The sequence below is a fragment of the Galeopterus variegatus genome, unplaced genomic scaffold (assembly GCF_000696425.1).
Source record: "Galeopterus variegatus unplaced genomic scaffold, G_variegatus-3.0.2 Scaffold9004, whole genome shotgun sequence".
Classification (NCBI taxonomy): domain Eukaryota; kingdom Metazoa; phylum Chordata; class Mammalia; order Dermoptera; family Cynocephalidae; genus Galeopterus; species Galeopterus variegatus.
The window spans coordinates 33,951-47,677 of NW_007735115.1; the positions used below are offsets into that span (position 1 = coordinate 33,951).

The 13,727-nt window shown below is 40.7% G+C and overlaps 1 protein-coding gene across 2 annotated transcripts in view; it reads right to left on the minus strand.

The window, feature by feature from the left end:
• Nucleotides 1–45: 45 nt before the first annotated feature.
• CFLAR (CASP8 and FADD-like apoptosis regulator) overlaps nucleotides 46–13,727 on the minus strand; it is a 42,852-nt gene continuing 29,170 nt past the window's right edge. For both annotated transcript variants that reach the window (XM_008593329.1, XM_008593328.1), the window contains 2 exons: nucleotides 2,120–2,630; nucleotides 46–428 (listed from right to left, as the gene is read on the minus strand). In XM_008593329.1, the coding sequence (XP_008591551.1) occupies nucleotides 290–428; nucleotides 2,120–2,630 (650 nt within the window). In that variant the 3' untranslated portion in view covers nucleotides 46–289. The remainder of the gene's footprint in view (nucleotides 429–2,119; nucleotides 2,631–13,727) is intronic.

Genomic DNA, 13,727 nt, shown 5'->3' on the forward strand with positions numbered 1-13,727 from the left:
TGTTGAATAGGAGTGGTGAGAGTGGGCATCCTTGTCTAGTTCCTGTTCTTAAAGGAAAAGCTTTCAGCTTTTCCCCATTCAGGATGATATTGGCAGTGGGTTTATCATATATTGGCCTGCTATTTTAGAAATAGACACCAATACTTTCGTCTTGGAGGCTATAGTTCAAACATGATTTCCACTCAAGCATTCCTCAAGGACGAGGGTCATTTCCACTATATCATCCACATACACACGTGCCTGGAAACCATTCTCTCTCTAGAAAGGGCTAAAAAAGGGTGTTGGATTTTCATGTGTAAGATAGGATAAGTTTCTTTCTCAGAGTATGCTGCAGCCAGACATAGTACTTCTCCTTTGCAGAAACTCTGCTGTTCCAATCATACATGTAGCTGTTGAGTTCAAGGTGCAGATCCAGGAGCGGGCGATTTCTGGAGGAAACAGGAAAGGCAAGATTTAATGCCATGCAAATATCAAAGAGCAGACAGATTGTCATTAGGGAGAAATGAGCCAACAGATGTGAAAGTGCCTTGAAACTGTTCCTTTCTAAATGCTTCACAAGCTGCTTAGTAAATGATCCAAACCAGTGTGCAGCACTCTAGCCCAATGGCCACAGTTCCCTCCCCCAAGAAGCAGCTGAGTTTTACTCTGGGAACACACCAGCCAGATGATAACCAACCTGGATTGCCTATGCAAATGTGGGATGGATGTAAAAGGCCAATACCACAAGTCCATGGAGCATCTACCTTAGAAGGCGGGGTCGCTTCTTCTATAGCCCTCCCCCTCCCGCTGAGCCACTGAGGGGGTTGAGGAGAGAAGGCTATGAAATTTATTCCTGGAGTCCTCAAAGCTACAACCCAGAATGCATTTGACAGGTGGCTCAGAAGCATCATTGTAAATTATAATTAGGGGATGACTGAAAAAGGCCAGTTAATTTTATACTTGAGGTACATTGTGGCTTTCACTCAACTTAAACAGAAACCAGGACAACGTATTCCCAAGAAAACTATTCTTGCCAATAAACATCAAAAATGTTTATATAACAAAGACTTGCAAGACCTCAACAGTCAAATGCCATTTTTCACCTATCAAATTGTCAAAACTTGGGGAAATAAAAGAGCATGCAGTGTTGGTGAAAATTCAGGGACATAGCCATATTCACAGAAAGCTGGTATAACTATCCTAAAAGACAATTTGGTAAGATGCATCCAAGGCTTGAAAAATGCATGCTCACTGACACAGTAATTCCACTTCTGGGAATTTCCTCCAAGAAAACAATTAAACACAAATATTGAGCTGCAAAGATGTTTAACACATTCTTTGTGTGAAAGCAAAACACGAACCAACAATTAAAGATTGATCAAGTAAGTTAAGATAGTGCAGACATTAAAATGATGCTGTAGAAATGTGACCACTGACGGGCAAAAATAGTTGTGATCTACCATTAAATAAAGTAAAAGCAGGTTATAAAGTAATAGTTTCAAATACATATTTATATATGATTGTGCAAAGATTAAAAAAAAAATCTGGAAGGCCATACACAAAGATTTGGTTAACAGAGGTTGGTTCTAATAAGAAGATTATAAATGCTTGTTAAATTCTGCTGTCAGCATCTATATTTTATAATTTCTTTTTATAAGATGTATTTGATTAGAGCATGGTGCTGATAACACCAAGGTCCAAAGTTTGATCCCTGTATCAGCCAGCAAAAAGAAAAAAACAAAAAAAGTATGTACTGCTTTTGTAATAAGATAAACAATAAAAAATGTCTTAATTTTGAGGAAAAATATCCAGCAATAAAAAATGTCTTAATTTTTTATTAAGGAAAAATATCCAAACTACAAATTGATAACACAAAGTGTTAATAAAGTGTGCTGGGTCTATACAATAAAAAATGTCTTAATTTTGAGGAAAAATATCCAAACTACAAATTGATAACACAAAGTGTTAATAAAGTGTGCTGGGTCTATATCATACTCCTCAGGCAATCTCAATTGGCAAAGAAAAATCCCTTTTCTTCCCTGAAAAGAAAGGCATTAAACCTGCCACAGTGGTGACCCCCATGTTGGTAGCAGGAAAATACACAAGTGGTCCAGGATCGGCCACCTCCTGGGTGGCTCACCTTTCTTTCCTTAGTTTCTGGGAGAGGCACTGCAGGTACATGGATGGTGAGCTGGAGGACTGCTCCAGGAGGGACACATCCGCGGTGCACAGGCTCCAGAAGAAGTCAGCTTCTCGGTGAACCATGCAGGGCCCAGGCTGCCGTGCCTTGGATTCCACATTGTTCGCTGCAGGCCCATCTACCTCCAGGAGGCTGCTGTCCTCCAGCTGGCCCTGTGACCCCACATAGTTCTGAATAAAAAAGAGCTTTGGCTTCCCTATGAGAAAAGGGCATTTATCTCCCATGAACATCCTCCTGATCTGATGCAAGGGGAAGCCTGAGTGAGTCTTATCCACACCAAAAATGCTCTGAGAGTTTCCTCGGCTCACCAGGACACACACAAAGCTGTTGTAGTCTTGGTGTTGGGGCATACAGGCCACTTGGTGAAGAGTCTGGATCAGACTGTCCATACTCAGATACGAGAAACATTGGACTGTATAGCCCAAGGAAATGAAGGTGTCTCGAAGAACCTCTGGAGAATATAAACAAACACAGAAAACAACACGTGAGTGAGCAAAGTTCAGAGGAACTAGATAGCAACCCTAGCCATGGACACTACTTGTCTGTTTCTGCTTTTGTATAATATTCTGAAGGTCCTGAGAACTGAGCAGGAAAGACAGAATCAACATGAAGCATGAAAGATGTGACTTTCATGTCCCAGGTTCCCAGTTACAATCTATCCCCTGCTACGACTGTTCCTTGAAGCCCCCACAACAGCTCACCACAGATGTAGACTTAACCCATGAGAGTCCAATCAAACTGAGGGAATAACAAAGCATTTTTCTTTTCAACCAAAAAACAAAGTTAGGATTTTTCAAAAGGCTATTTCTCAAAATAATGGGACACAAGAGTACACGGGGATGGATGCATTTGCAGAGCACGATCCACACGGCTGCAGAAAGGGTGGCACAGCTCACAAGTTCCCTCATCTCCACCTGCTGTGGGTTAATGTGGAGGCCCCTGGGTGTGACCAGTTCCAGACTCCCCAGTTCCTCTCAGGACCTGATTCCCAGTGTGACCTATGACTGAGCAGCAGGAGACTTGGCCAAGATTCCCTACAGTGCCCCCAAGAAGTCTTCTCCTAGTTTCCAGGAATCCTGGATGGACTCTGCCTCAAGAGGCAGTGTATGGTAGTGGGAAGAGCAAACTAAGTCAGATGTGCCTGCCTTCTAATGCTGATCTTATCACACCTCGGGCTGCATGACCTTAAGGAAATGGGTTTCCCCAGCTTTACATGGAAGTGATGACACCCACCTTACGAGACTGCTGTAAGGATCAAAAAAGACAAAGTTCTTGGTTCTCAAAAAGTATTAGTTACTATTTCCTTGTTTAAGATCTTTTTGTCCCTCTTCTAGAAGGTTCTATGGCCTTGGAACCCTAGAAACTACCAAATCTACTTTTTTCTCATCTGCTCAATCTGCCTTCATTGGGGGAATAAACACAGCCTCCTGAATCGTGTTATATCTTTTCAATAGCAAAGAGAGACTTCTTTCTCCTTCCCATTCAGAAATTCCACATCCTTTTGAGCCATCCATTACATTTCTGTTCCTTATCTGAGGGATGCCTCTAATTCTTAGTCCATTCACAGGGCAGAAAAATTGCTCTGTCCTAAGCCCAGAAACCAAACAAGCATATTCCAACTCAGGTTGTCACCCAAACTTAGTCCACTTCTCTGGATTTGTTTCCACGTCTCGTCAATAGGTGCCCACCTTTCTTCTTCCTCTGGGGCATGGTCTTCCACAAGTCTACCACTGCATTCACCCCAAACCAAACAGTAATAATTATAGCAGATATAACTTGCACCAAGAAATAAAGGGGCCCATCTCACACTAGTTTAGGCATCACAGAAAAAGATCAAGGGAAGAAAAATAACTGAAGGCACCCCATAACTGTTCACTCCAAATTCTCAACTCTCTACACCAAATGGGAACAACATGAAGTATAGACAGTCACAAATAACTCAAAGACTCACAGCTTCAATAAAACAGTTTCAACCTTCTTGCCCAGCAGACTTTATCAACCACAAATAAACTATACAAGTCAGAGTGAGCAATCTCAATTTCTCTTCTGGATTCTCAGCAGGAAACAGGAAAAGGATAAAATGTATGTAAAAAACAAAAAAAAACATGGCCTTGGGTAAACAAAAAGCTGGAATAACTAGCTACTGGACAAGTGGGAGTTGGCTTGATTGTTCTGAATTTAACTTACTCAGCCTATGAGCAATATCTGCACATATTCACATAGTATAACTTTCTGGTCAGTCTTAGGTTTAATTGTGGCCCCATATCCTACAGATATGGTGGAGGCAGAGGGATGGGTGAGGTTGGTCAATGGGTACAAAGTTACAGTTAGACAGGAAGAATAAATTCTGGTGTTCTATTACAGAGTAGAGTGACTACAACTAATAATACTGTATTATATATTTCAAGATAGCTAAAAAGAGGATCTTGAATGTTATTACCACAAATAATAAATGTTTAGGTGATGAATATGCTAACTAACTTGATTTGATCATTATACGATGCACACACATTTTGAAACATCATACTGTACCCCATAAACAGGTACAATTAAAAAATAAATAAATTTCTAAAAATTAAAAAATATATATGTCCACAAATTCTTTGCCATGTGTCTCTTAAAAGAGGTAGAGTATATTGGGCCGGCCCGGTGGCTCACTCGGGAGAGTGCGGTGCTGATAACACCAAGGCCCCGGGTTCGGATCCCATATAGGGATGGCCGGTTCGCTCACTGGCTGGGCGTGGTGCTGACAACACCAAGTCAAGGGTTAAGATCCCCTTACCGGTCATCTTTTAAAAAAAAAAGAGGTAGAGTATAATTGTCCTCCCCTTGAATGTGGACCAGGCTTGGTAACTCATTTCTAATAAATGGGATGTGGCAGAAGTGATACTATGTGATTACCAAAGCTAGATCATAAACAGGATACGGCTTCCACCTGCTCTTTCTTTCTCTCTTTGGAACGGATTGCTCTGGGGGATGTGAGCTACCGTGTCATAAGAATACCAAGCAGGCTGTGGAGAGACACACGTGAACTGCAGCCTCCCACCAAAAGCCAGCATCAGCTTCCCAGCCATGTGACTGAACCACCTTAGAAGTAGATCCTCCTATCCCAATCAAGCCTTCAGATGATGCCAACTGACATCTGACCACAACCTCATGAAAGACTCTGAGCCAGAACAGCCCAGCTAAGCCACTCCTAAATTCCTGACCAAAAGAGACTGGGAGAGACATAATTTATAAATTTATATAATTTATAAATAAGTATTGTTGTTTCAAGCCACTAAATTTTGGAGTGATTTGTTACACATTGTTAGATAAATAATTCACCAGGTACGTCCCTTGACCTCTCCTGTCAGGAAAAGGGAAAAATAATCACTATCATTTAACACTATAGTTAGGCTACTTACTTTTCTCCTTTGCCTGGCCCATCATTAAAAGTGAAAAAAAAAAAAAAAAAGAAATATTATATCATGTAAAAAGTGGGAAAAAAATGAAATATTTTAATCATGATTAATTATATCATTATATAATGTAATATAATATCATGTAACGAAATATTATATCATGTATTATATCATGTATATCATGTAATATTATATCATGAGATACAAACAAGGTGCCAATCTCTTTAGACCTATAATCAATAAGCATCATTATGAAGATAATGGGGGACACAATTTGAAGGTTGCTGATAACCTATTAAATAACTCACTTGCCCTCATAAGATCTCTGTGTGGTATAAAAGGCCTAGCCACACTGTCCCCTAGCCATCTCCTCTGAGGGTGCATGCAAGGCTTCAATACCCAGGATCATACACAGGCTTAAAACAGAACAGCACAACAGGAAAATGTGCCTAGAACTCCAGGTTCATCACTGCTACAGTCATCCATCACATAATGATGTTTTGGTCAACGATGGACCACATATAAGACAGTAGTCCCATAAGATCATAATGGAACTGAAAATTTCCTATCACCTAGTGACACTGTAGCCACCAACACATTACTCACATGTCTGTGGTAATGCTGGTGTAAACAAGCCTACTGCAAAATACGTGGAGAAGGAGTGCCTAGCTTACCCACGGGGTGACCCTCCCAAAGGTAGCTTAGACCTTTATGACAGAAAGCCAATGTTATCAAAAAGACAAAAATCCCAAATGCTGGTGAGGACATAGAGGAAGAGGAACTCATACACTATTGGTGGGAATGTAAATTAGTATAGCCATTATGGAAAACAGTATGGAGATTCCTCAAAAAAATTAAAAATAGAACTCCCATGTGATCAAGCAATCCCACTACTGGGAATATATCCAAAGGAAACAAAATTAGTATGTTGAAGAGATATCTGCACATCCATGTTTACTGCAGCACTATTCACAATTGCCAAGATATGGAGTCAGCCTGTCTCCATTGACAGGTGAATGGATAAAGAATGTGCAGTATATTTACTCAATGGAATACTATTCTGCCATAAAAAAAAAAAAAATGAAATCCTGTCATTTGCAGCAACATGGATGAAACTGGAGGTCATTATGTTGAATGAAGTGAGCCAGGTACAAAAAGACAAATACCATATGTTCTCACTCAATTGCGGAATCAAAAAAAGTTGATCTCTGGGGCCAGCCTGTGGCTCACTCGGGAGAGTGTGGTGCTGATAACACCAAGGTCACGGGTTCGGATCCTATATAGGGATGGCCGGTTTGCCCACTGGGTGAGCGTGGTGCTGACAACACCAAGTCAAGGGTTAAGATCCCCTTACCGGTCATCTTTTTAAAAAAAAAGTTGATCTTGTAGAAGTAAAGAGTAGACTTGTGGTTGCCACAGGCTGGGAAGGGTAGGGAGGAAGAAGGATAGACAGAGGTTGGTCAATGGGTACCAAGTTACAGGTAGAAAGGAGGAATTAGCTCCAGTGTTACAATACACAATGAGGTGACTATGGTTAATAATATATATTTCAAATTAGCAAGAAGAGAGGATTTTGAAAGTTTTGCCAATTACGTGTATTGAAACGTCACACTGTAGCCCATAAATATGTACGATTATTATGTGTCAATAAAAAAATAATTCAAAAAAAAAAAAAAATCCAAGCATTTGATACATTAGGACTGACCTCTCAAATGAAAGGGTTGTTGTCTACTTCAGAATTCGTACATTTTTAAGTGATTCTCACCCATCTCTATAACAAAACAATCATTAATAACAGTTAACTAACACTGAGTCCTTGCTGAGTGCCAGGCACGATCCCTGCCTGTAACTTAATTTTCATAACTTTGCAGGGGTGGTACTATTGTAATAGTCCCCATTTAACAGATGAGGAAAGTGAGGCACAGAGAGACTTAGTAACATAACTAAAGAGCCCATGCTCATGCAACCCGTGGCCAATGTAGAAAATACGAAAATTCTTTGCTGTTCCCTTTCATAATAAATACCCTTTTGCACAATGACAAAATCGCCTGACGCATTTCTCAGAACGCATCCCCATCATTAAGCGATGCATGATTGTATTTTATTCCAAACATTTCCTTTCAGGACTCACACATTTCTAATCATGGAGTATTCACCTCTAGGGGGCAGAAGCGAACAGAAAAACAACAGACTGAAAAGCTCTCTAGTTTATTTATCTCAAACTGGTTTTCTTTCCTCAAAAACTCTCTTCACTGATAAATTTCCTTCCTTATCAAAGTCCTTGAAAGAAAGACTCTTTCCATCATCTGGGCTCCTTGTAGGTTCTGGCTGGAGCAGAGCCTGTCACATGGCATTGAGCAGGCAGCTGCGGGGTGCAGGGCAAAAGAGAACCAGTCTTGGAATCACAAGATCTGAGTTTAAGCCGTCGCTCCTCCACCTCTTCCTGCTAGCGTCTGAACCTTGCCTGGTCTTGGAAGAGGACTGACTGAGCCACAGCAGCAGAGGGTCTAAGAAGAGCACAGGAATCTATGGTATGGAGCAGGAAATCCTTACCTAATAGAATAGGAGAAAAAGAGCTAAGGCTGAAGGTGAAGCCAAAAACCACACGGGTGCCAAATGCCAAGAATAAGGCCAAAAAGAATGCCAAATCTGCATGGGCCTCAGACCAAGAAGGAGTATCATCGCTTAAATATCCCTGAGGCAAGACAGTCACTTGTAGGCACAGCCTGAAGTCATCACAGCTGACATTTCCCACTAATTTCCCCTTTTCCTCTGTTAGAAGGTGAGATGGGGTGAGGAGGGATGCTAGCTGGCATTTGCAACTTTCTTTCTTGAGCCAGCAAGAACGTGCATACAGCCTAATCTAATTTACAGGATCAAAGGGGTGGTGACAATGTGACTTTATACTTAAAGTCACATGCCCTTTTGAGATCACAGCCTCAGTTTGTTCATTTATAAAATGGGATAGAGGGGCCAGCCTGTGGCTCACTCAGGAGGGTGCGGTGCTGGTAACACCAAGGCCATGGGTTCGGATCCAATATAGGGATGGCCGCGCTCACTTGGGAGAGCGTGGTGCTGACAACATCAATTAAAGGGTTAACATCCCCTTACCAGTCATCTTTTAAAAATAAAATAAAATAAAATAAATTAAATTAAATAAAATTGGATAAATACTAATACCTAAACCATGTTCTTCAGAGATGACTGAAGATTCAATGAGATTTCTGAAAAACTGCTTTGCAAACTGTTTATTTAAATAAAAGATATTAATTTTAAAGAAAATAAAGGCCAAAATTGGATAAATACTAATACCTAAACCATGTTCTTCAGAGATGACTGAAGATTCAATGAGATTTCTGTAAAACTGCTTTGCAAACTGTTTATTTAAATAAAAGATATTAATTTTAAAGAAAATAAAGGCCGCCATGTCAAATTATAAATCACTGATCCTGTGGTGCACCTCTTTCATGGAATCTACCTCTTAGGATCAAAGGAAGGTCTCTATATTCTAAACTAAGATGGGCTCACAGCAGGCAGATTCTATGTACTGTGTTTGACAATAACTGCCTTGTCTAATAAGCACACAATAGGGGAAGAAAAACTTGGGTGCTGAGTTTGGAAAATAAAACTGCAGAAGTGTCACTTCTCCTCCCACCCACCATGGAAACTCCACACCCATCCCCAGCCTATCTCTGTAAATTTCAACTGTAGTTAGAAAACAACGTCCTGAAATGACAGGGGTGTTTCTTGTGGCCTTACAGTTAGTACAGGGCTTATAATAAATGGCCACGGTCAGCACTACTTACAGGTTAAGGACTACTGAGATAAAACCCAAAAAACTGAATATGGTAAAATGTCATGACCTCATAAATTTAGAATTCATTTTGCTATAAATGAAGGCACATTTATCTTGGCATTTTCAATGGAAAGGGTTCTATTAAATAAATATATAGAATAAACAAGAAAGAGGGAATGATTCACCAGTCGATTTACAATCACTTACTGAGTACCCTGAATAAGTCCAGTTCTAATTACTATAGAGCACATGAGCAGAACACAAAGATAGGCAGGATATTCTTGGTAGAAAGGGAAGTTCTGAGATCAAATATGTATGGGAAATACAAGGCTGAAAAGGCTAAAGGTTTCTTTACAGAAAGACCCTCAGAGCCTTTAAAAGGTCAATATGAATTGCAAATCTCTGAGAGGGGAACAAATTACACAGCATTTTTCAAATTTACTTGACTCCAAAACTATTTTACAAAGTTTCCCTTATCACCTTACAGAAACACTGTGACAAGGGGAGACAGATGAAGTTTGCAATGTAGTTCCTGTCCTTCGAGGGGCTTATAATCTTGCAGGGGAAGCAAAGCTTATAAATGCACATAAAACAATGATTGAAATTCACATAATACAGTAGGATTTTAGGAAAAATAGGTGGTCAGAGAAGAGAAGATCAGTGTTGTCTGAGACACTGGAGAAGGCATTGTGAAAAAGGCATAATTTAAGTTGCAGCCTGAAAAACAGGGCAAAGGATGCCTGGGCGTGGAAGGTGAACAACCGCACAGAGTGCCTGGAGGTTGCGGTGGGCAGCCTTGTGTAAATCCGACTTTTCATCTGTTCAGCTAGGCCAATCAAGGAGGGTTCACCGGACAATCCACATACACTTGAAATTATAAAGTACTTTTAAAAATGTCTTCTTTATAAAGCACAAATGATTACTAGTAAATCCTTTTGGGCTAGCTTTTATTAGGAGAAAATAGTATCAATAATAAACATGTCAATTGTATGTCAAGAGAAGTTTCTGAGATACTTCAAGCAGCCAAAAGTACTTTGTTCTCCCACATATCTGCAACCTCTTATCCACAGTTCCAGTAGCCCCAAAGCTCTGAAAATCTTAAGCTCTTCTCCCTAACTCGTTTTGTGGCAATACCTTTCCTGAACTGATGAGGGGCTATTTATAGTCTTTATCTATCCCACTTAGTGTGAATATCCATTCATTCTGCTACAGAAATGTTAATGTATATATTTGATTATGGGGATCCAGGGGTGCTACTCTTGACCCCCTGAAATGTTTTATAAATTACAGTAGATGTAGTATGTCATCTTTCTAAACTCTTGAAATTTCTAAATTCTGAAATACAAGGGCCTTGAGTAAAGGACTGTGGACCTATAATTCTTATTTATACACTAGATTTATTCTGTCTTATAAAATAAGAGTTTGCTAGGTAGCCCAGCCTCTGAGAGACTCTGAATTAAAGTGAAATTTCATTAATGATGCTAGGTTCTCAATCAAATGACTACTTAGTCTCAGAGGATAAGAATGCCCAGAAAAAAAGTACTTCATCATAGACTCCTAGTCTTCTGCCCCCAGGAGGAAGCTGTGTTTATTTAGTAGTACATTAATCCCACAAGAGCAAGGAGGGGAAGCTGCACTTCCCTGGCCGGAAGCATGCAGTCGTTGCTCCAGCAAAGCCTCTATCTATGATCTCAGATATCACTTACAACCGTCTTCATAGCTCATGAGCAGAAGCCAACTCCCCTTGCCAAAACTGTCCTACAAATGTTACTACAGGAAAATGCTACTGGTTGAGGTTGCTGCCCATTCCATGAAAAGAAAAAGGGGAAAGGAGGTCAGGTAACCCCAAGGATTAGCCAAGCTCCAGTCAGCAGCACCCACAAAGTGTCTCCACTATCTGCTCCTGGCTTTCATGACTCCCACTTTCCTGTTAGAATAGGAAGTTTACTTTCACGAGATTTATAAAGGAAATTTGCAGTGTCTGCTAGAAAAAATCTAAGTCTTAGCCTGTTTTAAAAAGTACAGAAAAAATTTCAAGCTTTTCAGAAAGAACAGGGGAGAAAAGAGAAGGGAAAAATACTTCCTTTTAAAATCTGAAAACATAATCTTTTATTCAGGAGCCTAAAAAACAGCCAGAGCTTTAGGTCAAACCTCACAGTCTGTCAGTGATGTGAGACATTTGCTCCTACATTCCTAACAAGATCAAAAGATCTTCCACTTAGATGGCCAATCAGGGCCAAACACAGGCCTAGCTTTGCTAGATTATTGACACAGATGCTTACTTTTTAATTCTACCCAACAGAAATAATTAGCCCCAAATCCCTAAGCACTTATGTCTTCCTCAAGAAGAGGTTACTGACCTCTATATGGATTCTTCTAGAATGTGCCAGCAAGGAATAACCTTATCTTTGTTCACAATGTGGCTCCAAGAGTCTGATATTATTTGCTTCACACAGGGACACGCATAGTGCTCTGCACATAGTAGGTGCTGAGTAAACATTTATTGAACAAAGAAAGGAATGAGACTATAAATATTTGGGGGACTTGCCTACTCTTGGGATAAAAGTCTGATTTTTAGAGGACAGAAGGAGAAGATAGGTAGAAGAGTATCTGCTAAACTTTAAAGATAAAAAGGAATGGTTTTAGAAATATGCTGACACCAGGAGAGTTTATCTCTTTATTCATTCACCCAACAAATATGTACTGAGCATCTATGCACCTGGTACTGTTCCAAGTACCAGAGACACATAGTAAAAGAGATGGATAAACTCCCTCATCTTCATGGAATTTGCATTAACGCAAATTAGCTAAATGCATAGGCTTTAGAGTCAAGCTTTCAAATGCCAGTACTAGTACTCTGTCAGTACTAGAGAAGTTAGGAAGGTAGCTCATCTTGCTCACCTTGAAAATGGAGACAATGGTACCTATCTTACAGTATTATTTATGAGGATTAAGTGAGAATCCATATAAAGCCATTAGCCATTATACCTGGCACACAGTCAATTTTTTTTTTTTTTTTTTTAAAGAATGACCGGTAAGGGGATCTTAACCCTTGACTTGGTGTTGTCAGCACCATGTTCAGCCAGCGAGCCAACCGGCCATTCCCATATGGGATCCGAACCCGGGGCCTTGGTGTTATCAGCACCGCACTCTACCGAGTGAGCCACGGGCCGGCCCAATTTTTTTTTTTTTTTTTTTTTTTAAAAAATGACCGGGAAGGGGATCTTAACCCTTGACTTGGTGTTGTCAGCACCATGTTCAGCCAGCGAGCCAACCGGCCATTCCCATATGGGATCCGAACCCGGGGCCTTGGTGTTATCAGCACCGCACTCTACCGAGTGAGCCACGGGCCGGCCCAATTTTTAATAAATTATATACTCTGGTCACTACATGTGTTAGTCTTACCATGTTGTTAGTTAACTCTCAGTTTTTGGCAATTATCTATAACAAGATAAGACAAGATAATTATCATCTGACTCCTGCACTCCTCCCACATGTTCAACATTAATCAGATGGCAAAAGTAACTAAATAGAGGAAACCTCACATAAAAACTCCAGATGATGAAAAAAAAAAACAAAAAAACTCCAGATGCAACCCTTCCAACCACTGATAAGATGGAAAAGAAGAAATGAAAACTGCATCTAATAACAACCACTTTCAACCAAAGCAGGATTCCAGGCTTAGAGTCCTCAGTGAAAAATCTCCAGGAGGAGGGTGGGAAAATGAAGAGCTGGAGGCCTAAAGAGATTGTATGAGAAGGGGAGACTGAGTCTTGCCACTCCGTAATAATTAATACTCTCTTGCTGCTCTAAGTCTCAGCTAGGCATATAAGTGGATTCAAGACTTGTCACCTCATGAAAACACAAGACAATGGGAGTAAAAGTGTGCCATCCAGTTTCTGACCTGGATATCAGCCATCTCAGCCCGTGGGGTTAGAAGTGGCCTCAAGCCCAGTTATTTGTTTTGTCCCAGAGGCAGGGAGGGCTGGAGTCAAAAGAACCCTGATTCTCAGGGGAAAGGCAGTGATAGGCATACAGGAACCCCGCTAATGGCTGAGACCTCCTCTTGTCCAGCACTCCAACCTGTGAGACATCAAACTTGAAAGGCCTATACCTGACCAGGAAGGATCTGCTGCCTGGAGCTACCATTCTGATTCCTGGAGCTCACATGTGGATGCAGCCTGCTCACACCTCAGGCCAAAGACACAGTGCCCCAGGCTGTACCTGAAATTCTACCCTCTTCTTCCATCTTTCTCTCTTATCAGATCTCTGTCCTCCTGGGCCCCGGCTTTTGTACTTAGATTCTCCTCTGCCAAGTCCATTTAGACTGATGACTGATAGGAGTGGT